The sequence below is a fragment of the Eschscholzia californica genome, unplaced genomic scaffold (assembly GCF_041429995.1).
Source record: "Eschscholzia californica isolate CP2 unplaced genomic scaffold, dmEscCali1.0.p SCAF_2, whole genome shotgun sequence".
Classification (NCBI taxonomy): Eukaryota; Viridiplantae; Streptophyta; class Magnoliopsida; order Ranunculales; family Papaveraceae; genus Eschscholzia; species Eschscholzia californica.
In genome coordinates this window covers 59,193,485-59,217,249 of record NW_028238309.1, presented here as the reverse complement: position 1 = coordinate 59,217,249, position 23,765 = coordinate 59,193,485, and the positions used below count along the sequence as shown (strand labels likewise).

General features: G+C 35.9%; 2 protein-coding genes and 1 long non-coding RNA gene across 4 annotated transcripts; 2 read left to right on the top strand and 1 right to left on the bottom strand.

Moving 5' to 3' along the window:
- Positions 1-855: 855 nt before the first annotated feature.
- LOC147559681 (pto-interacting protein 1-like) lies at positions 856-6,580 on the bottom strand. The gene is made up of 8 exons (XM_086661580.1): positions 6,266-6,580; positions 3,350-3,451; positions 2,596-2,843; positions 2,386-2,512; positions 1,865-2,138; positions 1,585-1,717; positions 1,335-1,421; positions 856-1,210 (listed from the first exon to the last, which is right to left on the bottom strand). The coding sequence occupies exons 2-8, from the start codon at positions 3,432-3,434 to the stop codon at positions 1,073-1,075; spliced, it is 1,092 nt and encodes a 363-aa protein (XP_086517706.1). The 5' UTR covers positions 3,435-3,451; positions 6,266-6,580; the 3' UTR covers positions 856-1,072.
- A 2,548-nt stretch (positions 6,581-9,128) lies between these two features.
- Positions 9,129-10,003, top strand: LOC147559680 (uncharacterized). The gene is made up of 2 exons (XR_015233637.1): positions 9,129-9,359; positions 9,657-10,003. It is a non-coding gene; the product is annotated as an uncharacterized LOC147559680 (long non-coding RNA).
- A 6,522-nt stretch (positions 10,004-16,525) lies between these two features.
- On the top strand, positions 16,526-23,732 carry LOC147559679 (squamosa promoter-binding-like protein 1). Of its 2 annotated transcripts, XM_086661576.1 has the most exons (11): positions 16,542-17,154; positions 17,361-17,935; positions 18,945-19,126; positions 19,313-19,947; positions 20,480-20,554; positions 20,646-20,753; positions 20,858-20,975; positions 21,084-21,225; positions 21,378-21,528; positions 21,681-22,337; positions 23,039-23,732. In XM_086661576.1, exons 2-11 carry the CDS (start codon positions 17,361-17,363, stop codon positions 23,489-23,491), a joined length of 3,096 nt encoding a protein of 1,031 aa, XP_086517702.1. In that variant the 5' UTR covers positions 16,542-17,154; the 3' UTR covers positions 23,492-23,732. The 2 variants fall into 2 exon arrangements, with proteins under 2 accessions (XP_086517701.1, XP_086517702.1); XM_086661575.1 differs by having other exon boundaries at positions 16,526-17,935.
- Positions 23,733-23,765: the final 33 nt, after the last annotated feature.

Sequence of the window (23,765 nt, the reverse complement as noted above, 5' to 3'; positions counted from 1 at the left end):
AACCACACTAAACGCGGGACTATCTTTCAGGGCCTTTTCTTCTTTGTCCATAAACACTTGGAGAGATGATTTAAACTCTTTTACTTTTTTATGGTAAGGAACTTAGAGAATGGTCTAACCAACTCTTAGTTCTCCTTTAGCCTCCAATCCTTTACCAAGACTCCAAGTGCCCGTTTCGGCTGCCATAAGCATATGGTAGTTCATTTGGGTATTTAGAAGCTCGAGAGTTCGTCTTAACCCCCAATTTATTACTACCTTTTTAGTTTCGCCCTTATGATATTTTATTTAATTGTTTTGATTTATTTTCTTATGTTTTATTTATTTTTTTCTCTCCTTTGCTTCCACCCACAATCGTCGCTGATAGAGTGGTTGGTTGGGCCGGAGCTTTCTGGGACGACAGTCTCTTTTCTCTCTCTTTGTTATGTCCCCTTTCTTCTCTCTGTTCCTTTTTCTTCTCTCCATCACCCACCATCTTTATCTCTGTTTTGAAACCCTATGGTTAAGAGTTCCATCTGAAATTCAGGTAATTGTCCTATCTACTTTTCTTTTTGGGAGATTGTAAGGTACATAACATTTATTCATGTGTCATGATATCTGACTTTCTTAGTCAAATGAATCAAAAGGGCTGTACTCTGACTAGATATTCCAACCAAATACCCTAAAAAAAACCCAAATTGATCATCAGCCATGTGAGAAGGTCTTGGTGATTCAAGAACTTTGGCTCATCTCTCTCTCTCTCTCACTCTCACTTCACCCAACTTAGAGGAAGTGCTTCTACCACCCATGGCTAATTTGATTAAAATTGAGTTCAGAAAATGAAGTTAGATGCACAAGGTAGAAAAAAGAACTAGAAAATGCAGCAAATTTTGAATTCATTTCAGAATAACAACTTAATACGACATTATATCTAAATAGCCCCTTAAAACCATGTACTAAGGTAATCGTATTGGTTGTTCCCCTGAAAACATTCTATTGCGCAACAATTAACTCAGACGAAGAAAAAATCCAGCAAGAAATGAAAGATCATTCACAAACTCCGAACAGTATAGATCAATCTTGGTAAAATTATTATTCACAGGTTTGCCGTTTCGGCCTGACCAGAGGGTCCAGGTCTGGCATTTAATAAGGGCTGGAGAGCTTTCACTACGATACTCATGTTCGGTCGGAAATCAGCTTCATATTGCACACATAGGGCAGCTACAGCAGCCATCTATTTCGTGGGGTGAGAGAGAAAATATGTTAGAAAAAAACAGATCCAACACATAAAGTTCATAACTAAGAGCAGAAAAGAATTCGATAATTCAGATGGTATTAACTAAAAGCAATGTGATTACCTTTGCAACTGCTTTAGGAGGGTAATCTCCTCCTAATCTTTGATCAACACATTGTTTGACCTTGTCTTCACTAAGTCTTGGTGTCGCCTGGAATGTAAAGTGTTTCAGAAGACTTAATACAAGTATAATAAAGGATAAGGAATTACTACCGATTTGCAGATAGCATACTCAAATACCAATAAAATAGGCTCTTTTAACACAGGAAGAGCAAGAGAAAGTATGAGACGAAGTGGGGAAAGAAATTACGTACCCAAGTTACAAGACTCTGTTGACCCCTTGGTAATGTATGGTCAACAGGTTTACGGCCAGTCAACAGTTCTAACAATACTACACCGTAACTGTAAACATCACTTTTTGAACTCAGCTGCCCTGTCATTGCATATCTGTATATCCAAAACCAGAATGATTTGGGTCGTTATTCTAGTATTGAAGGTACCAATCCATTTCGTGTTTTCATTGTCAAAGAGAATTCTATAAGATTATAATGTATTGAAGTTATGCAAGTATATTGCTTGGTAAGTGCTTCTTACTCTGGTGCATGATATCCAAAGGTTCCAAGAACACGGGTAGAATGCAAGCGTGCTGCCATGTCAGGAGCTTGATTTGACAAGTCAAAATCAGCGACCTTAGCAACATATTCATCAAAAAGTAGGATATTGCTGGACTTAATATCACGATGAATAATATGAGGTTGTGCTTTCTCATGCAAGTATTCAAGTCCTTTTGCAGCACCTACAGCAATTTTAACTCGTTGCGCCCAAGAGAGAACTGGGCCTGGTTGTGCCCCTTTGACACCTTTCCGTCCTATATCAACAAATGACCAAATCAAAAATGTGTTCCATGACCAAGCAATCAAAACTGCCACCACATGTCTGTCCAACATACAATCAGAATTTAAGATAAAAGTTGATGATAAACCAAAAAAACTAAGAAGAAAAGGAAGATCACATGTCACAGTCATTATCTTCAGTTCATAGTTCTTAAGTTTAAAAGGATCACCTTTACTCAGTATAACAAACTAGATTTCTATTCACTAGAGGTTAGAAAATACCATGAAGAATATCATGCAAGGATCCCATTGTAGCAAACTCATATGCCAGGACTCGCAGATTTCCATCAATACAATAACCCACTAGCTCAACAACATGCTCATGTTTCAATCTTGACACCATTCCAACCTGAAAAGTAATACATCAATCATTTGATGCTAAACCAAAAAGGGCAAACAATTCGCCAAAAGTAAAAACAGATCGAACCTAACCTGAGCTAAAAATTCTTGGTCGGGTTGCTTACTAGCATCTAACTTTTTTATCGCAGCAGCTTGCCCGCTTTTCAGTTCACCGTAGTAAACTCTTCCATATGAACCTTCCCCAATTAAAGCCTTTGTTCCAAAGTTGTCTGTAACATCCTTAAGCTCATCAACTGAAATAGTAGGAACTGCAATAGGCTGGACCTGTACAGTTGGTCTAAACCTCGTCGGATCTGAAGCCTGATTTCCTCCATGGTTTCCTATACAATTTGCTCTAGTCAGGATAGTTGACAAATTAAATGGATAAACAAAACCTAAATAGTAATCAGAGACATCTTTTCGGGTTTCGAAAATTAAGGAAATTTTGTTCTCTCTCCTTAAAACAATAGTTCTTTCACCAAGTATCCCAAAATAAAACATAAAAAGAATTATTTTAACCTCTGGGTTGGACGCCTACTTATAGAGAGGAATCCAACTCCTTCAGATTTCGAAAATAAAAATCCTAATCTAAATAGGAATGCTCGCTAATCAAGACTGACTTTCTAAATTTGTAATTAATTAAACCAGAAACTCTAGGTGATTATCAGCATCGTTTAACAGGCAAAAGAAAATAAAATAAATGAGCAAAGTGAATTATTCTGGAAGGAAACCCCTTCCCACTTCCTTAGAACAGCACTACTAACTTACCGCTCTCTACTATAATATAAGAAAATCCAAGATAGAGAATAGCTCACACGCAAGTAACAGTTATCATCCATTGTATTACCTGCAACATTGTTGACCATGTACTGGCCTCCACCGTCAGACGCCTTATGGATATTATCTTCATCACAGCAACCAAAGCAACCCATTGTGAAATAGCGCCTTCCTGAACAAACAATCCTTACTTAGCATGGGGGAAAAAAGCTCGCTAATAAGACATCATAAAGAATGTCTTTTATAAAAGTAAATATGCATTACAACAGAAGGCATGTAACTTGATATTTCATGTCGAGAACAAGGAATGAAATTTCGGTTTCGGTGGAAATTTCGGTCGGTCCAAAAGTGGAAACGTTTTGTAGAAATGTTTCGGTCAGTGTGGAAATCTTACAAATCTACAGAAATGATATAAATATGATGCAATTATGTATAACAAGATTATTAAACCATAATGAAGTATAAAAATGATGTTTAACATTATTTATTAGTTTGAGGGAGTATTAACAATTACACAGTTACTTCCGGGGGTAAACTGAATAATTTTTTGGCTATAACACCTAAAAGATAACATTCTTACTGATTTTAATTAACAAACTATGTTAGTTTGAGAAGGTATCGTTAATTACACAGTTATATTAGAGGTGTTACTAAGATAAAATCAATTTAGGCAGTTAAGTCAAGGCGTAAATCATTCAAATAGATTTAAAAACCATGGAAAACATAACATAAAAATCAAGAAAGATCTAAGAGAAATGAAGATGAAAAGGACGAAGAAATGGATATGTTTCTAGTATTAGTTTCTCCGGTTTTTTTTGCTAGACTTCTACTACTATGTCGGTCGAAATTTCCATCATGTCGGTGGAAATTTCGATATTTCCCACAACTTCGGTGGAAATGTCGATCATGTCGGTGGAAACTATGCAGGAAATAGTTGTAAGTGTTATTTCGTGCACCTAATCTCATTTTAGGAAACGTTTCGCGAAATTTCGGTGAAATTTCGGGAAGTTTCATTCCTTGGTCGAGAATATAGTGATTACTTTACATCTCATGATCTCAGAAACTTTTGAGAAACCCAAACCCAACGACCACCACTTCTCAGAGCAGTTCTTTTTTTTAGAAAATACTTCTCAAAGCAGTTCACTTGTATTATTGTTTATAAACATAAGTTTGGGTAAATTAATCCTAATAAGTCGTGCAGTTTGTTATTTGATGACTAAAGTGGAAACTAGAAAAAGAAAATCCTCAGTCAGTGCTCCACCATATGAACGAAACTCTAGAAAACATTCTTAAAGCCACCGAAACCCCCGTAACAGCAACGGCACCGAGATAATTAGAAGCGAAGGCATTTCTTAGATATTGTTTGAATAGAAAATGCCTAATAATGTCTAAAAGTGTTTGCATAGAAAATGCAAAACTACCAAACAATGTCTTTCTTAGATATTGTTACATAAAACCATATTTATACCCAATTGGATATGATAAATGTCAATGTCAATATCAATAAAGCCTAAACCTTGACATAATCAAATCTTCAATTAAAGTGCTTAGTTCCAGACAACCCTTCTCTGAATACAGATAATAGTTCAAAAGGAGCAATGAGGGGTAGTACAAAAGTAGAACACTGGTTCCACTTTTAACAACGTAATTAGTGGTTATTTGCAATTAAACCTAAACGTGGTATCCTTCCTTCATGCAGAATAGGCAACAGAAAAACTTTCTCAGTAAAAGGAGGGTGGAAATATTAATATATACATCCAGTTAGTTGGAAAGGAGGGTTTGAGGCGGATTCTGATCTACTCTTTAGTTTCCCTACCCTTGACATTTAGTTGTCAACTTTTACTAGAATAACCTACTATTATACGTGAAGCAAATGTGAACTTACATCTATTATAGAACTCAACAACATTGACGACATAATTTAGATCTTCACATTGCAGTCTAGTTTTTGGATATTATGAACACACTAGAAAATGCTACCTTGGATTCTTAAGGGGTCATACAAAGTTACGATTGCAGTCGAGCAGTTGAGACTACCATATATTGCCAAATTGCAGGTGGAGGAAGCGCAGATTTCGTGGAGACAGTTAAGGCTGTCAATGCGTCATTCTTTGCCACATTTTTGTTTTACGTATCCGTTGAAACCGGTGAGTTTGTACTGGAAGAAGATAACTAAGAATCTGCTAACTTGAGATATCTGGAGTCGAATTTCGATGGAAGCGTGAATAACTGGTAGTCTTGCCTTATGGTTCAAGTAATCATATCATTGTTTCAAAATTGAGAAGGATTATTCGTACAACTCAATTACAAAAAAGAAACAATAAGATTCCTTTCTTACGGACACGGTTGATCCAACTCATTTTCATTTATTGCTTTCGTAGTTACAAAACTCGGGTGAAAAAATATTGACCACCAGAATAGAATTAGTTTTATACTTGATGTATCAATAGATTTTCTCCTCTAAATTTCGAGGAAATACACTGAAAGGCCACTATGACTGCCTTATTCGCTTATGTTCGAGTAAGTAAGTCATGGGTTAGGGCTGGCATTACTCTCGAAGTCTTCCAAAGTTCAGTGCCGAAAATCCTTACTATCTTAATTATCAACTCAACTTATTACGGTTTTTTGTTTTCCCATCATCTAGATTAATCCTACCAACTCATCTGTGAATAAACAAAAAAGAGAGGAAATTATAGCTTACAGATTAAAAATATAAAAAAAAATACTAGCAGATTAAAAGATAAACATCTTCCACACAATTAAAACTCAATAATAAAGATTAAAGTATCAAAAATAGAAATAATCAAACAATACTCAGTCAACTCTAGATATTAGAACGACAAAATTACCTAAAAATAATCTTAGTCCGAACTGAAAGTGTAGTTGGAAAGAGCAGCATAAAATCAAAATCAAACCCTAATAGAATAATTCTTTTCTCTAGATTTACAAGAGCAAGATAAAGAAAATTTAGGGCAAAAATACTGACCTTTTTCCTTCTTCGCCTGTTACTTTTTGTTTTCTTTCAGATCACTCCGAGGAGAGTTTTAGAGAGAGAAAGTTAGAGAGAGAGAGGTTGGGGAAATGAAAACCACCGGGTACGCGGTGGTGGTGGTGGTGGTGGTGGTGGTGGATAAATCTGAAACACTAACAAACAGAGAAAAGGGAGAAACGATGGTTTTGTCTGAGAGTAAGAAGTTTCGTTTGCTTGAGGGAATTTTCTTCTCTTTTTTATTTTGCTCTCTACTTCATTCGACTAATTTCATTGGACCACGTGGCATTGCTGTCTGACTATTCGTTGGACAAAAATAGTAGCAAATGAAATTCTCTTCGATAAAACAACTACACTTAATAGGAATATAAATATTACTCAAAAAAAAAAAAATTGGAATATAAATATTTTGTTTCGATACGAAAAATGTTACCGAACAAGAAAAGCTAAAGTAAATTTTGAGCAAAGATTTTCTTGGTTTCATTTAATCATGATTTTGATTTACGAAATTGCGATTCATAGCAAATCATATGGAGTAAAATTTATGAGCAGAATCTGTTTACTTTTTCTTATTCCGTTAATATACAATGTTTAGTATTTAGTGTTAAGCTTGTAGTCATCTGACTCAAAAATCTATTGGCAATGAGCGGAGAAAAAATATACAATATATTCTTTGGTGCTAGTTACACAATGAGCGGAGAGGACCTATACGTTATATTTTTTGTTGCTGGTTATCCATTCTCCCATGTATGACTATTCTCACAATTACTTTAAACTCAAGTTTTGATGACTAAGATATTTAGAAAATCTCAGAATGACACTCTAAATTTAGAATATCTTCATAAAAATCTCTAATTTAACTATTTTTCATTTCAGAGTTTTACCATGATAGAATAAAAGATTTTATGTAACGGACACTTAAATTTCAGATATTAAGCCCCTATTGGAGATGATCTTACATTTTCTTACACCAGGAGTACACTTACTAGTGAGAGCTTATGAAATAGAAAAGTTTTATCTCCACTTTCTCAAACGGAAGCATGCATTAGGCCCAAGTTAGAGAGAAAACACTTCAGAAAACCATTTCTTTAAAACATATTTTTCTCAATAAAATATTTAATTGTTTGTATTCAATAAGTTTGTAGGAAGACTAAACTTTGGGTGCTTCTAAAGGCACCAGGCCAAAAGGCTGTTAGCATCCGAAAATTTTATTGACTCGGGTCAATAGCCATTGACCCGAGTTCTCTATAAGCACCAGTTTTTAATGTGGGTGATATTCACCTTCATTTGCTTCTTCCATCTTCTTCTTCCAAAATAAAAAGAATACCAATTCATTTTTTTCCAAAACAAAAATCATGTGTGCTCATCTAGATAGTGTAAGTAAAAAAATTTTCATTTTTTCTTATTTACTTTCTATTTCTGTTAGTAAATACACAAAATTGAAAAGAATGGGTCCACTCTCTTCTTCCTTCTTCACCAAATTTCATCCACAAAATAAACTCATTTTCTCTTCTCTTCCTTCTCATGTTCATCTTCATCCCTTCTATATCCCCTTTGTAAATGTAGAAGAAAGATTGCAAGATTCAGAAAGGTAGAGAGAGAGAGAGAGATGAGAATAAGGGTTTTTAGAGAAAGAAGGATGAAGAAAACCTTGCGAGAAGTAGCAGAGGAGCTGGTCATGGTCGAGTTCACGAGAAAGAGAGTGAGGATTGGGATGTTTTTCAAGCCCCAGATCTGCTGATCCGTTTGGCCCTCTTAGGTCCCGGATCAGCTGATCCGTTTTGTCCTCCTAAGTCTCGGATCAGCTGATCCGTTTGGTCCTCCTAGGTCCCGGATCAGATGATCCGTTTGGTCCTCTTAAGTCCCGGATCAACTGATCCGTTTGGTCTTCTTAAGTCCCGGATCAACTGATCCGTTTGGTCCTCTTAAGGCTCGGACTGGTTCAGTCCGTCCGATAGATTTTGTTTGATTTTGTGATAAACGGATGGAAGTGTTAGGGTTAAGTTGGCTTTGACTGGTGCCTACATAGTTGAACGGTGCTAACAGAGAAATGAACAGTTGAGCCTGGTGCTAATAGAGATGGATGCTAACAACCTTTTGGTTTGGTGCCTTTAGAAGCACCCAACTTTTATCTTGTCAACTATCTACATCAAAGAAATGAAACTCCTAACAAATGAATTCTCAAACTTCGGTTGCATTCGATATTAGAATTTGGTTTTGTAACTAGGAATTTTGATAGGTGTTGTTGGGATTTCTAGGGGAGAGTTTATGGCGAACTGAATAGTTTGTTAATATCAACTTAAAGACAACTACTAGTAAATCGATAATACGAGCAAAAATGCTCAAGGTGTCCAAGTTGATTATCTTTTATTATTTGGTTGTAAAAGTGAGAGGTTGAATTTTTCAAATGATACAAAGTCATATTTGAATTTCATAATGGAGGCATAGATCCTCAATGAGGTTTATATTTTAATGTTGTAGGTTTGAGATGCTTGACAAACGTATGGTCTGGAAAATGTTGGAATTTTCAAAGAAAAATTGTTTTTTGCTCCATGAGAAATGAGGTGCAAAAGTTATATAAGAATTTTTTAGGGCGCCATTAGAATTGCAGAGCCCAACCCACAAACACCTCATTAGATAAGAGGGAGTGTTATGGGTACCATGGGTTTTACTATTTGCACACACCATTTTGATTTGGTCCTAAGTTTTGGTTAAGCCCACACCAAATCGATGAACAGTACTAGACGAAAAGAAAGGGCGATGGTAAGGGGAGCTAAGGATTGTTGTTGGGGAACTATTATGGTTGGGGAGCTTCCAAGATTAGTAAAGGGAGATGCAAGTTTTGAGTTATTATTTTAAAGACCTTCTAAGATTCACAATTTAAGGGACTCAAGTGTAATACATGGAAATATATCAAAATTAAAGAAAAGAAAAAAAACGATGCCTTCTATTTCCACTCGATCTCTCTTCAAATCGTCTCTCCTAATCTCTGTCCGACTTCTTTTCAATCTTTTCCGGTCATCAAGTACAAAATTCCGGCTAACTCTACCCAAGTATTTTCTCTAATGAAGAAGACATAAACTAAAATCTTGTGAGTTTTTCTTCCCCTTTTAATTTCTAGGGTTTTTTTAAGTTTTATATCTAGGGTTTTAGTGAGTTTTACATCTAGGGTTTTGCTGAGAATTTGTCATAAGTTGCTTATTTGTTTTCCCCTTTTTGTTATACTTAAGATTGTTGTGTTAGCTTCAAAACTTGTTATTGCAATATGTTCTTTGATTTGACTCTGGTACTTAGGCGTTTGGTAAGCTAAATCTTTTATCAACTACTGTAAACAAATGTAGACTACTACAACATGTTATGTACTTAGAATTTTTATGTTTGTTTGCAGAACAAGCGAATTGGTAAACTTTTAGATAATAGGAAAGCTTGTGGTGGCGAAGACACAAACAAACCGATAAGTCCGAAATCGAGGAAGAAAATGCAAGACACCCTCGAAAGCATATATTAAGATTCTGCTGAAAAGGGAAATCAAGTCTCAGACGAAAAAGATGAGGGTGATTCAATCGATGGCGGCGATTCAAGCGATGGGGATAAAGATTATGAGTAAAATTGGCAATAGTATAATTTGATGAATCTCTTTGTGACTATTTTGTAAAGAGAATTGATATGTTATATCTCTAATATAATCATACTATTCACCAAATTTCAGAAATGGGAAGAAACTTTAGTAATGTACCTAGTTTTTTTTTCATTTTTTGAGGTTCTGTTATTACAATGACGAAATCATGGATATGTGGTCCCTAGGCTGTTTTCACCTTTTTTGCTAATTTCCCTCAACTGGGGGGAAATTTGTTAAAAAAAATATCATGAATATGTGGTTCCCTAGGGAAAACTTACTGTTTTCACCTTTGTTTGCCCAATTTCCCTTAGCTGGGGGGAAATGTTTCAAAAATTTCCCCAGGGAAATATCTGAACGAACCGAACGGTTCAGCCTCTTTTTGGGCAATTTTTTAAAATTGAAGGAAGAAAAAAAAAAATTTAACCGAAAATATTTGTCTTTGAAGTTTCTTACATCTTGAGATAGATCTTCATCTATAATAACATTGTTTGATTGAGTTGGTGGTTGTTGGTTCAATTGAAAAATATGTTCTTCCTCCATTAAAGAAGCAACATCATAGATATCGTGAGACATAATAAACGTTAGTATCCAATAGAGAAGAGAGTGGACTAGTTGCTTATCAGTAATGGTTCTTGTATAACTTGATTGTGGAGAAGAAAGAGAGCTATATTGTTATTGAAATATTTAGGGTTTAAGGAGGAATAGAAAAGAAAAATTACTATCAAAATTTTTAAAATTTTGAATTATATAGTTTTTTCTAATCCATTTATATTGGCCAGCGCTTTGGGGAAAGCTAAATAGTTTCCGGGGTGTGAAGACTTGGTCAAAAATTGGTCAATTTTGTTTGACAATTTATATTAGGGGGAAAGCAAAATAGTTTCTCCACCTCAGCTCTCTCTCTCCACCTCACTTCTCTCCCTCCACCTCAGCTTCTCTCTCCACCTCATCTTCTCTCTCTCTTCTCCGATAGGTCGCCGGCCGGAAAATTTTCCGGCCGGCGACCATGAAAAAAAAAAATTTTCTCTCACATCTCTCTCTCTCTAAACTCAGGCGAAGGGGGTTTCCCTTCGCCGGAGTTTAGAGAGAGAGAGATGTGAGAGAAAAAAAATATAATTTCATGGTCGCCGGTCGGAAAATTTTCCGGTCGGCGACCTATCGGAGAAGAGAGAGAGAAGATGAGGTGGAGGGAGGTGAGGTGAGGTGGAGGGAGGTGAGGGGGAGAGTTTTTTATTTTGAGCCATATTCCCCATAAAATATGTTTCCCCGGAAACTTTTCAAAATTTTGCATATTCCCTTTAAAATTTCAAACCCCGGAAACTATTTAGCTTTCCCCAAAGCGCTGGCCTTTATATTCCATTATTTAGTTTCAGATCCAAAAAAATAGCTCCTAATACCAAATTAGTATAGGGAGCTGTAGTACAAAAAATTGATTTTGTACTACAGCTCCCCAACAACAATCTCCAGCTCCCCTTACCAATCGCCAAAGAAAGGGTCTTTCACTCTTTTGGCTAATTGTCTTTCTCTAACAATGAGACTCTCTCTAGCATTAACTCTTTTGTTTATTCTATCTCTTTCAAATCTACCAGCATGAGGTTTTCCATTGGTGGCGAAGCTCTAGTAAACCCAATAAACACAACGCTAATGATGAGGATATATGGTAACTACATTCAGGCACATAGCATTGTACATGTGGGTGGTGGATTTGTTGATACGTAGTCATTGGTGGTCATAGCTAACCAATGTCAAGAGGGGTTCTCCTCTATCGGAGCAAAGAGAGATATAGAGATTGAGAGGCGAAGAGAGCTGCAAAGGAGAAGAAATAAAGTCCACACAAACTCGATCAAATAGATCGAGCACTCTCCTCCTTATTTCCTTCTGCTGCCACCAGAGGGAAATTCCTAACTTATTATTTCCGTCATTAATCATGCTTGGTCAATACAATTTCAACAATTAATTTTTACAATTTAAAAGTGAAAGTGAGTCTGTTTTTCTTTTTATTCAACCTTATTCTTGTTTGTACTTGTAATCTAGACCATTATGGAGACTGGAGAGGTAAGGGAAATACTTTGAATACTGGTCACTAATGTCATTGCCTACATCACATCTCCACTATTTCTAGCATTCCTCTAGAAGTTTATTTAGGAATTAACTAGGGTTAGAGGCATGGCTGTTCCTGAGTACAAAGACAGAATATTAACAAGTAGTGGACCTTTTCTTTTCATGAGTCAAAGCACTCAGAGGGGAACCAAGATGAAGCAAGACTCCATTGAGCTTTCCTATCTGATTAATTTCCCCCATAATAATGATAATAATTATTATTATCTTTTACCACCCCCCATAATCTTAGTTTGCCTTTTTATTCATTATTCCAATTGAATAAAAAGATAACTTTTACCAAGCAATAATTGAATAAACAAATGATGAATTACCTTTTTGTCTTTGCTAGGGTGGTAATTTCTAAGTGTGAATCAATAGCTTAATGAACATTCCATCAGCTTTTGGGGCAGCGGTTGAACATCCCTCTTAAGTCCATGAGATCGTGGAATCGAGTCTTAGTGGAAGCAGTTTGCTATCAAAATTTGTAAGGCTTTAGGCCTCTGTCGTGTTTTAAGCCTCTTTCGTTATAGCTTAAATTAGACAGTTATCGTGTTCATCACATCTTCATGATGTATCAATGCCTTGTAACGACTAACGTAGTCGATTTTTCAAAAAAAGAAAAAAAAATTGCTTATTGAGCGAAGACTTATTTTAGAAATAAACCCTATAATATAAATTATTGTAATATAAATTATTGATGTGTATATAATTGCTTGAGTAGTAAAATTTGGTAAAAGTGATGCATACCAAATTTGGTAGATGTAATGCATAAATGGGTAAATACACATTTTGAGCTATCAAAGCAGTAGAAAGGAATTTTATTACCGATTTATAATATTAAAATCTCGGAATGCTAACTTTTATAGATGTTTTCTCCTAGGCGTTTACATTAACATCTCTAAATAAACTTTAGGAAAAAATGAAAGAAAAATAAAAGCAATTGATTTGGCATCTCGAATTCATATTGCATTAACTAATCATATATAAGATTACTTTATCCATTCCACACACAATAGAGTTAAATTGGTGGACTACATTCCAATTCAAAACAACTTATATAATGGTATGTAAGTAACATTTTGATTCTAAACTCCTAGACAATTTTTAGCATAAGATTTTTTGAGTATTCTCCTCGACTTAACTCTTCTAGAAAATGAAACCAGTTTAGCTTAGAACTTCTAAAAGTAAAAACAAAACATATATTAGTCCTTTTTAACAAAGAAAACATATATTAGGCCTCTTTTGGTGTGTCTGTTTGTGGGTTGGGAGGTTGAATATTGAATTAAAATGTAAAAATTATCAAGATCTGTATTTAAGTGCAATACCAACAGACTCGGGGTCGACTATCGAATTAAAACTTTGCAAATCCAACCCCATCCTTGGACTCCAAGAGGGGAGTTCCTCGGCTGCTCCCCAAAGGGCTCTCAGTATCGTTTTTTTCTTAAACATTTTGTGTAATCGTGAATAATTTTTTTTATTTGATTTTGAAGTTGAATAAGATACGTGAATGATAAAAATACCAATCACGGACTTTTAAGTTCATGTTCTTATTATTATATTTTAAAAGAACACCAAAAATAGATATGTTCCAGTTCAGATGAAGAAACAACCTCTATAAATACTCAACAAAGACCACTTCAGAGTAAAGCAAGTAATGAATTAGAAGATGCCAAGCCGAGAAAACTTCTTCATCCTCTACTTTCCACCTGAATTTTGGGAGGAGAAAGAAGAGGCCGACAGCGAGAGGAGATTAGTGGTTCAAGAAACGCTATCGATACAACAAAACAAATTTAGAACTTCGGCAAAAACAAAAGACAATATAGACTAGACTTAATGACCAAAAACACCAAGGAAATAATTGCAAAACAATATGAATTGTTTGTAATAGTGATAGATGAATGTTATGAGAGCAAAATGAGCATTGTCGTAGTCAAGTTATTTGTTCTTTTAAGTTAGTAGTTATTATCGTAATTCATTTGATCATAGTCAAGTTATCTGTGTTTAAGTTATTTGTTGTAATTTCGCATACTTCCATTGTACAAGCACAAAAAGATAGAGATTTGAGTTGTGAGATTTTTGTAGGAGTTGAGAACCCTAAGACACTATCAAATTTAGAGGCTCCCCAAGTGAAAAGAAAACCCTTTGTTTTTTTTTTTTGTTGAAAAATAAAACCCTTTGTTAGAAGCCTCTCTTTGATTTACTCTTTAAGTTCTCATTTAGTTAATGGAACAAAGAACTCAAAAACCATTCAACAAAAAGAAAAGGGAAAACTCAAAAATGTTATTTAATTTAAAACTCAAAATTGTTGGCGTGGGTCAATAGAGTAGTTTGCCATTGACATATTGACATCCCAACCCGACCACCTCTCCTTGGTTTTCGGTCTCTCTCCACTTATTTTTTTTTCTTAATTCCAGTTACACCTTTCCTGGTTCTACCTTAATCCAAATCAAAATTTTCAATATTCTCATATTTAATTAGTATAAAGAATAATTAATATAAAATTAGAAAAAACTTTTTACGATTAGTATTATTTTTTAATAATGGATTTAGTATTTATTATTTGTATTTCTATAATAATGAAGAAAAGTCAAATTGTACAAGTCTCGAAACCAAAAAGAAAATAAATAATGTAATATCAAATGTCCAAATCAACATTTATCGATATAATTTGAAAATCACTAAAGAGATAGGGCAATCAATTTTGAGTTGATCAAAACCAATTAGTAGTACATTATGAATTCCAAAGGTAGGATTTTATTCATCTGAAATATTTTCATCTGTGTCAGTTACACGAATTAACAAACAAACTATAGGTCTTCATCAAAAAAAAAAAAAAAACAAACTATTGGTCACATGATCAACCTTTGAAGTGCAAAATGTAAGCAATGCATCTGCCTCGAGATTCTGAACATATAGATCTCCATGACAGATCTTATGGTCAGAATGTTGTGTGGGGCATTAGCAAATTGATATTATCAAAGAAGATGACAATATCAGTTTCCCCAATGGCCAATGCACATGGTGAGCTTTTATACGGTGGTCCCATATAGACGGGTACCGACTCCTGTCTGGTTAGAAGACCTTGGCCCCGTCTCTAGGCCAATGAGGATATCTAAAGACCCAAGTTTTCATCCATGTAGATGAGGGTGTCGTTTGGCAACATTAAAATAAGTTACTTTTTTGCTTATTTAAGTAGAAAAGTCGAAAAGCTAGTTTGGTACGCAAAAATTACCGACTTTATTTAAGTTAAAATTCGACTTTTTTTGTAGTTAAAATTTTTAACTTTTGACTTCAAAGTAAAGTAACTTTTCTTTGAGACACGCATGAATTTTACTTGACGAATTTTTATTTTCTATCTCTGCTCCACTACCACAACTAAACTTCTACCATACCATTTTACCCTCACCACCACCACAATAAGCATTGCACCCCCCCCCCCCACCACCCTACCTCAACTACCACCACCACACCTTAACCACCACCTTGGCCCCGACTCTAGGCCCATGAGGACATCTAAAGACCCAAGTTTTCATCGATGTAGATGAACCCTTTGGTAAAAGTAGCTATTGGCGGGTCCAAACAGGTCCAACTTCGGATTTTTTTCGTTGAAAGAAAAATGACCGTTCGAAAAGATGAACTTACTTGGGTGCGGTCTCATGTCCGGTTAGAAGACCTTGGCCCCGTCTCCAGGCCCAAGAGGATATCTAAAGACACATCGATGTAGATGAACCCTTTGGTAAAAGTAACTATTGTCGGGTCCAAGTTCAGATCTTTTTTTCGTTAAAAGAAAAATGACCATTCAAAAAGATGATTTTTTTTGTTGCAACTTCAAGAAGATGAACTTAGTGCCGCTTCTTGTTTGGTGCTACTCAATATTTTGAGTTCAATGTGACTATTTTCTGAAGAACTAGAATAATCTAAAGGAAAAACGAGTTTAAACTTTTGAGAGAGGATCTATAGAGAGGTTAATGTTTAGAGTAATTCTAACTACACAACACTACAAAGGCTATAATTTATTTTTAATTGTTGATTTTTTTTTTGAATTGTACAAAGGCTATAATTGAATCACTAATTTGTACTTGATTTTAAGTACAAATATTTTTTGTCACAATTTCTTTTGTCTAGCAAAATTTTCAGAATTCAACGATAAATTTTATACTAGAAATTTTCGTAAGACAAATGGATAGTTCAAGCAAATGTTGGCACAATTTTGTTGGTATTTCCTCACATTGTCCAAATACATCCTCCGTTAGCATACAAGAACGGTTCATGTCGAATGTCATATATATTCTATTTCGAGAGAGATTCACCATTTCCAAACAGAACAAACAACTCTTGGTTGTAATGTGCTCTCGAAGTGTTTTTGCTCCTCTCTTCTTTCTTCTATGACAAGTTTTTTTGCTAAATAACTCCGACAAATAAACTTTGAAAAAATAAAAGCATCAAACAATATTTTCTAAAAGAGTAAAAATATTCTCAAAAAAAAGTATTTATAAAAATATTTATTTAAATATGGTTAATATAGTAGCAACGACGACAAAGACATATAGTTTAGTACTAAATCTCCTAAAGAACAAACCAGTAGCGTGAAAGTTTGTTTTATCGAACTATACACATGCTTTATATGAAACAAGTACTGTTCTGCTTATTTTCGTATGTGTATTTTAGATGTAATGTATACTCAATCAGGAGATTATATGTTAACAGATTTTAATATTTTATAATGATATTGTTTTCATCAAGGCCAAAAAAGTTGAAACAGAATGAAAGAAAAATTTTGGATTCCGCGTAAACAAAACAATAAACGAAAGAATAGTGTGTGATAGTAGTACTAGTCTTAACGACAAAAGTCACAAACCCTCATTTATGTATGTCTGTCTGTTTAAGTTACCCCATCATCCAATTCCAATCCCACCACTTTTTATTTCTTTCTTCCCCACTACTCTTCTCAAACAAAATTTTGTTTATTCCTTTCCAAATTCTACTGATTTTCTCACCAAAGTTCTTCATTTACAGTCAATTCATAGATCTTCTCCACAACAAATCATGGGTTTTTGCAGATTTTCAGTTTTAACTACTGTCTGGAGGAGCAATTGGTGTCTGATGTGTTCTTGTTTTGGCAAGAAGTAGGTTCTTATCAATTAGAGTTTAGGGTTCTTTTCTTTTTTGGGTAAGTGGGTATCTCTTGTTTGGATTAATGGTTTAGTTGGTGCTCTATTTCTTGGTTTATCTGGGATTTTTGAGACTTATTAAGAGAAAAATTGCTTAATTTGGAGTTCTTTTTCTAGGTTTTGATTAGCCCTCTTTTGCTGGTTGTATTGTTTTCTTTTTGTGTGGAATTAACTGAATTTGCTGTTGGGGGGGGTGTAAAAACAGATGGAGAGTAGAATGATGATGAAAGAGAAGGATTTAATTGGTATGGGAAAAAGGAGTTTAGAATGGGATTTGAATGATTGGAAATGGGATGGGGATCTTTTTATTGCTAGGAATTTGAATTCTGTTCCAGTTGATAATAGAGAATTTTTTCCAGTTAGAACTTCTGGAGATACTTCAAATAGTTCTTCATCTTGTTCTGATGAGATCCATTTGCAAACTAAAAAAGGTAAAAATGAATTAGAGAAGAGGAGGAGGGTAATTGTAGTTGAAGATGATGAGGATGATGAGTTGATTGATGAAGGTGAGAATCTATCTTTGAAGCTTGGTAAACACCATGTTTATCCAACCATGGAAGTTGATGGTGGAGCTGGAAAGAAGATGAAGTTATTGGAAAATACTACTAATACTAGTGCAACTACCACGAATCGAGCTGTTTGTCAAGTGGAGGATTGTGGAGCTGATCTGAGCAATGCTAGGGATTACCATAGACGACATAAGGTTTGTGAAACGCATTCGAAGGCTACTCAGGCTGTTGTAGGCAATGTCATGCAGAGATTCTGTCAGCAATGCAGTAGGTGAGTATTAATTTTTCAAATAAATGTGGTTAAACTTATTAGACCTGCACAATTATGTCATATTCATTGCGAATTCTCTACAAAGTTCGATACTTTTGTATGTCTTGTTGCTTAGTGGTATGAAAGTGGGATTACAAAGACGTCGCCTGGTTGTGTTTGATAACAAGGAAATGTGTTCTATACTTCTATGAAGTGCATTCATTTCACGAGTTTCACGAAAATGATTCCGTTGTTGGGGGAGGCAAATAAACGTACTCCAAAACCACGCCTTTTGTCACGGGTTTGAGATAATGAGCTCATACGGGCCACACTCTCATGAAAATAAAATTGCAACAGAACGGTGAAAACTAGCCTATCTTTGTAAAACTCACCTATGAAACATTCTAGAGCTACAAAGCTAGTTATTAAATCGTTAGCACCCTGAAGTTCTTCTTTGTGATGATAATGCCAAAATCTGAAGTCGGTTCATTCGTTTTATCTTGATCGTTACAGACCTCTTGAATCTTCTCTCTCGAAGTTTCCTCCGTAGAACATTTATGATTCGGCTGACTCTATCATTGTGATACTCTCCATTGGTAGGGGGCTATCAAACACAAGTTGCTAACATAATTATCCAAGCAGCTTAAGGGGTTCCAATTTTTTTTTGAGGTAGATAGAGTAAATACTAACTAATTTTGTTTTCTTATTGTCCTTTGTCATTTGACTTCTTTGGTAAAATGTGGGTGGGTTACCTTACAATTGCTTTGTTGTTGGTTATTCAACTGTCAATTCAAAACCAGTAATGGAATATGAAGTGCTTGCATTCGAATGGTCTATTCTCCCATCTTTTGTTTTGTATCACTGGTGCAGATTCTCCTCAGTTTCAGTGAACCTGCGAATTAAGATTGCATACGTACTAAATTGGCCTTTCACAAAGTTGATTTCTGTGAGCTTTTATTAGTTTACCTCAAATCCCCTCATAAGCAAAGTATGTCTACATAGATTAAAGGAGTTTCTTAATTGAGTGCAGATTTCATCTTCTTCAAGAGTTCGATGAAGGAAAAAGAAGTTGTCGTAGACGTTTAGCAGGTCATAATAAGCGAAGGAGAAAATCACAACGTGAAGCTGGTTTTAATGGAAGTTCCATTGATGATAATAATGCAAGCAGTTACTTATTGGTCGCTCTATTGAGAATTCTCTCCAATTTACATTGTCAGTACTTCTACTTTGACTTAAATATGAAAAGTTATTATTCATTGCTGCACTAAAACGTTAACGCATAATCCTTTCTACAAGATGTTTGGTGATTTACTTATACTTTAAGCTTACGACATTCGTTTGCTCCATTCTGTCTTGTTATTTTTGTGATCAACTTACTTTTTTGAATGTGAAATGCAGCTAATGACTCGGAGCAAACAAAGAATCAGGATGTTCTTTCTCATCTTTTAGGAAACCTTGTTAGCCTCACTAACACACTTGGTGGGAGGAACATATCTAGCTCCCAGGCAGGATCTCAAGATCTGTTAAATAACGCGACTTCTGCTGGGATTTCCTTAAAAATAGTAGAGGCCTTGCTATCAGCTGGTTCTGAACCCTCAAGGAATTTGGGCTCTACTTCTAGAATAAATGGTGGTATTGGCACTCAAGATTTGCATGAAAGCCCTCCAAATAAATGTGTTAATGGTGTTGCATCCAAGATGCCACATGATGGAAGTACTAGGGATAGTGCTTGGGGTCTATCCATGCAGAACGTATATCCAAAGCCTGCAACTCTTTTTCCAGTCGGAGAGGGCATTCAAGCAGAAACAACGAAGGGGAACAAATTAAATGATTTTGATTTGAATAGTATCTATATCGAGTCAGAAGAAGCCGAAGAAGGTTTGAAGAGACCCGAGACCCCTCTGGACTTCACGAATTCTCCTGATTGCCCTTTATGGATTCAACAATCACAACAGTCAAGACCCCCTCGAACGAGTGGAAATTCCGATTCAGCATCAGATCAGTCGCCATCAAGTTCCAGTGGAGATATTCAGGTTTGCTTTTGTTTTGTCTCGCACTTAGCTGGACCTTTTTCAAATGCATAGTATGTCAGGGCTGAGGTCTATTACTCTATCTATTACTTATTTAGGGTGGTTAGTTAGTTTTATATGACTAAAAGCAACTCCAACAAGGATTGTCAATTCGTTTGCCAAATTGACATTGTTATCCTTTTATTTGGCACAACGGCAAAGACAAAAATGGTGTTTACCGAATTTTTTGCTAATTTCTATTTTTAATTACTAAATAGCTTTAAACGAATCGGCATCTTACTTTGTAGAAGCAAATAGGACATAGAAGTAATTTAAGTGATGAACAGTAACTTGCAAAAAAGTGGCAAAAGGAATAGTGAGTTGCTAAATCTTTGGGTATTTCGCATACCATTTGAGGAAAAAAGTCTCCAATTTTCCATATGGTTGCAGATGCTCTTAATCTGAAGTTAAATTTTCAAATTTAAGGCATATCATTTTTAAGTAAACACAGGTAAGAACTTGTATTTTTAACACTCCGGTCTTGTGTAAAATCCAGAGCCGTACAGATCGAATTGTATTTAAACTCTTCGGCAAAGATCCAAGTGATTTTCCTTACGCTTTGCGAGCTCAGGTATTTTCCGATGCCTTAAGTAGTTTATTTATTCTTCTCTAGCCACCGGTCATCAGTTATCTGTTGTTCTAATTTTTTTCCGAAATTGTAGGTTCTTAATTGGTTGTCTCACAGTCCTACCGACATTCAGAGCTACATTAGACCTGGTTGTATCATGCTAACAATCTACCTTCGCCTAGCAGAATCCATGTGGGAGGAAGTATGCTTCTTCTATATTATTGATGGAGTGAACATAGAATCTAAACTTTGACTAGGCTCATGTAACTTGTTACTCAAATTCCAACTTTTGATTTTTTAATACAGCTCAACTGTGATCTAAGCTCCAGTTTAAGTAGGCTTTTGGATGTTTCCGACGATCCCTTCTGGAGAACAGGATGGATCTACGCTAAAGTGCAGGATCGAGTAGCATTTATCTACACTGGTCTGTGCGCTTTACGTTTACTTAAAAATGTAGCAAAAAGTAGCTCAGTTTTGAACTTTTTTCGAATTTACGTGTCAGTTGTTTGATTCCATTTTCATTGTGCTGCAGGTCAGGTTGTGCTAGACAGACCAATACCTTTCAAAGAACATAATGATTGTATGATATCAAGCATCAGACCTCTTGCAGTTTCTGTATCTGAGAAGGCTCAGTTTATAGTTAAAGGCTTTAATCTATTTCAACCCACCACAAGGTATTATTTTTACTCTACTGTGTTCTTCTGGTTACGCTTTAATTCCACCATTTCTTTGCAGTGTTGGAAAATAAATTTCAGTTTTCTTTCCCCCCCTTAGTTTGTCTCGGACGTGTCTGTGACTAAGTCCTCTTTTTATCCTGCACTTGTAGGTTACTTTGTGCGTTGGAAGGGGATTATCTGGTTCAAGAAGCTGTTAACAACTTGGTCGAATGTACTGATAGCTTCAGCGAGAGTGACGAGCTTCAGTGCGTCAGCTTCACTTGCTCTGTCCCCGATGTCATTGGTAGAGGGTTCATTGAGGTGCGGCGTCTCTCTCTCTCTCTCTCTCTCTCTCTCTCTCTCTCTCTATGCTTCAAGCTACCATCTTCTCAACTCAAACTTCATCTAACTCGAAATCCCAATTATAGGCTTTTTTCTGGACCTTTATTGAGGATTCTGGTTGTGTCTAACAGGTCGATGACAATGAGCTTAGCAGTAGCTCCTTTCCATTTATAGTTGCAGAAAAGGATGTTTGCTCCGAGATTTGTATGCTTGACGGTGTGTTAGAGGCATCTGAATCCGGAGTTGAATCTGAATCTGATGATGAAGATAGAAGAAAATCTGGAAGAGTGGGAGCTAGAGATATGGCCCTTAACTTTATCCATGAAATAGGGTGGCTTCTTCATAGGAGTAGTCTGAGATCTAAAATGGGTAACATGGATCTTAATACAGATGCCTTTACTTTCACACGGTTTAGAGGACTTGTGGAGTTCTCTATGGATCGGGATTGGTGTGCTGTGGTCAAGAAACTCTTAGACGTTTTGTTCGAAGGAATTGTTGATGCAGGTGAGCATTCTTCAATTGAAGTCGCTCTATCGGAGATGGGTCTTCTTCATAGAGCCGTGAGAAGAAGCTGTACTTCGATGGTGGATCTCCTGTTGAGATATGTACCTGATAAAGCTTCAAAAATAGTAAAACTAGAACAGAAGCATCTGGCTAACGGAGATTCGAGTGACTTCTTATTTAGACCTGATGCTGTTGGGCCCGGGGGCTTGACTCCTCTTCATGTCGCAGCAAGTAGATTTGGTTGCGAGTCTCTGCTGGATGCATTAATTGATGACCCGGGATCGGTATTTCCCTAACTTCATTTATTATTCAGAAATAGTTTAATTTTGAAATACAGAGCCAAAACAGCAAAACCCCAAACTGCCCGAGTACTGTACAGTTAGTTTTTATTTTTAGAGTTCCTACTTAGATATTCTGATAAACCAACATTCTTTACTAGTGACCCGCTCTATATACGAAAACCTGGATGTCGAATTAATGGGTCAATTGCACAGCTCTAAGATATTCACCGCTATCCTTTTCTCGTACTAGGGAAACTGTAAATGTGCAGCCGGTGATCCTTCTGTGCACTTGCACTTTTTTTTTTGGAAATAGTAAGTTTCGAACACTGATCTCTCGAGTAGAGAGACATAGCGGTTACTGGCTTACTGCTCAACCAAAGTGAGCTTCGCCACACTTTCGCCTTTCCCACTAAAGGTGTTTGTGGCAGGTTGTGGCGGGCTGGTTTAAGTCCAAGCCATCAGTTCACCTCTAATGTGAGTGATGTACATGTGGAAGGGTCACCGTCTATACATGTAGCATCCTTCTTAGAAATAATATCGGATGGAGGACGCCCATCAATCACTCGCTGAAGTTTTCTTTACTTATCGCACAAGTTGACGAACACTTTCCTGAAGCATCAATCCAAACCTCGCTAGTTTGTGGTTATATATATATACATTGTTTTAGCTTTTGTCAGATGCTTATATTGATCTTTCTTGAGTAGGTTGGAGTTGTAGCATGGAAGAACGCTCAGGACAAAACAGGTTTAACACCCGAAGATTATGCACGGATAAGAGGCCACTACTCCTACATCCATTTGGTCCAGAAGAAAATCAACAGCAAATCAGGTCATGTAATTCTTGATATTCCTTCAACTATTTCAGACACCAGCAACAACGAAAAACAGAAAAACGGGCTTCCCGATCCAACCAAAATTGCTGCACTCCAGATCCAAAAACCCGCAATGAGGCCCATCGGGCAGTCATGCAAACTCTGCGACCAGAAACTAATATACAAAACTAAGAACACGTTCTTCGGCTACAGACCCACAATGCTGTCAATGGTTTCGATTGCTGCAGTTTGTGTTTGCCTTAGCTTATTATTTAAAAGTTTGCCTAAAGTTATTTATGCAGGTCCTCCTTTCATTTGGGAAATGGTGAATTATGGATCAATGTAAGATCGATCGAAAACATTTTATTATTGCTAGTAAGTTTATACATGTTGTATACTATAGACTATAGACTATAGAGGGTGTTGTTTTATAATATAAGATATGACGTCGGATTGAAGTGAAAATACCAGTCTTTATGTTTATTAATTTCATGTTTAAGTGGATTTTAAATTGTAATATACTTGGATTATTATAACAAGGGAATAATCCCAAACCATACTTGTTTGATTCCAAGTTTGGAGATAAATAGTTTATTTTCCTCTATTTTCACCAACAAGAA

Coding starts and splice junctions, on each gene's coding strand:
- LOC147559681 (XM_086661580.1), bottom strand. CDS start 3,434: ATGGGTTGCTTTGGTTGCTGTGATGAAGATAATATCCATAAGGCGTCT. Junction 2,513..2,595: donor ACCAAGAATTTTTAGCTCAG/GTTAGGTTCGAT, acceptor ATTACTTTTCAG/GTTGGAATGGTGTCAAGATT. Junction 1,718..1,864: donor TTTGGATATCATGCACCAGA/GTAAGAAGCACT, acceptor TTGGATATACAG/ATATGCAATGACAGGGCAGC.
- LOC147559679 (XM_086661575.1), top strand. CDS start 17,361: ATGGAGAGTAGAATGATGATGAAAGAGAAGGATTTAATTGGTATGGGA. Junction 19,127..19,312: donor AATTCTCTCCAATTTACATT/GTCAGTACTTCT, acceptor TGTGAAATGCAG/CTAATGACTCGGAGCAAACA. Junction 21,529..21,680: donor TTGGTAGAGGGTTCATTGAG/GTGCGGCGTCTC, acceptor TGTGTCTAACAG/GTCGATGACAATGAGCTTAG.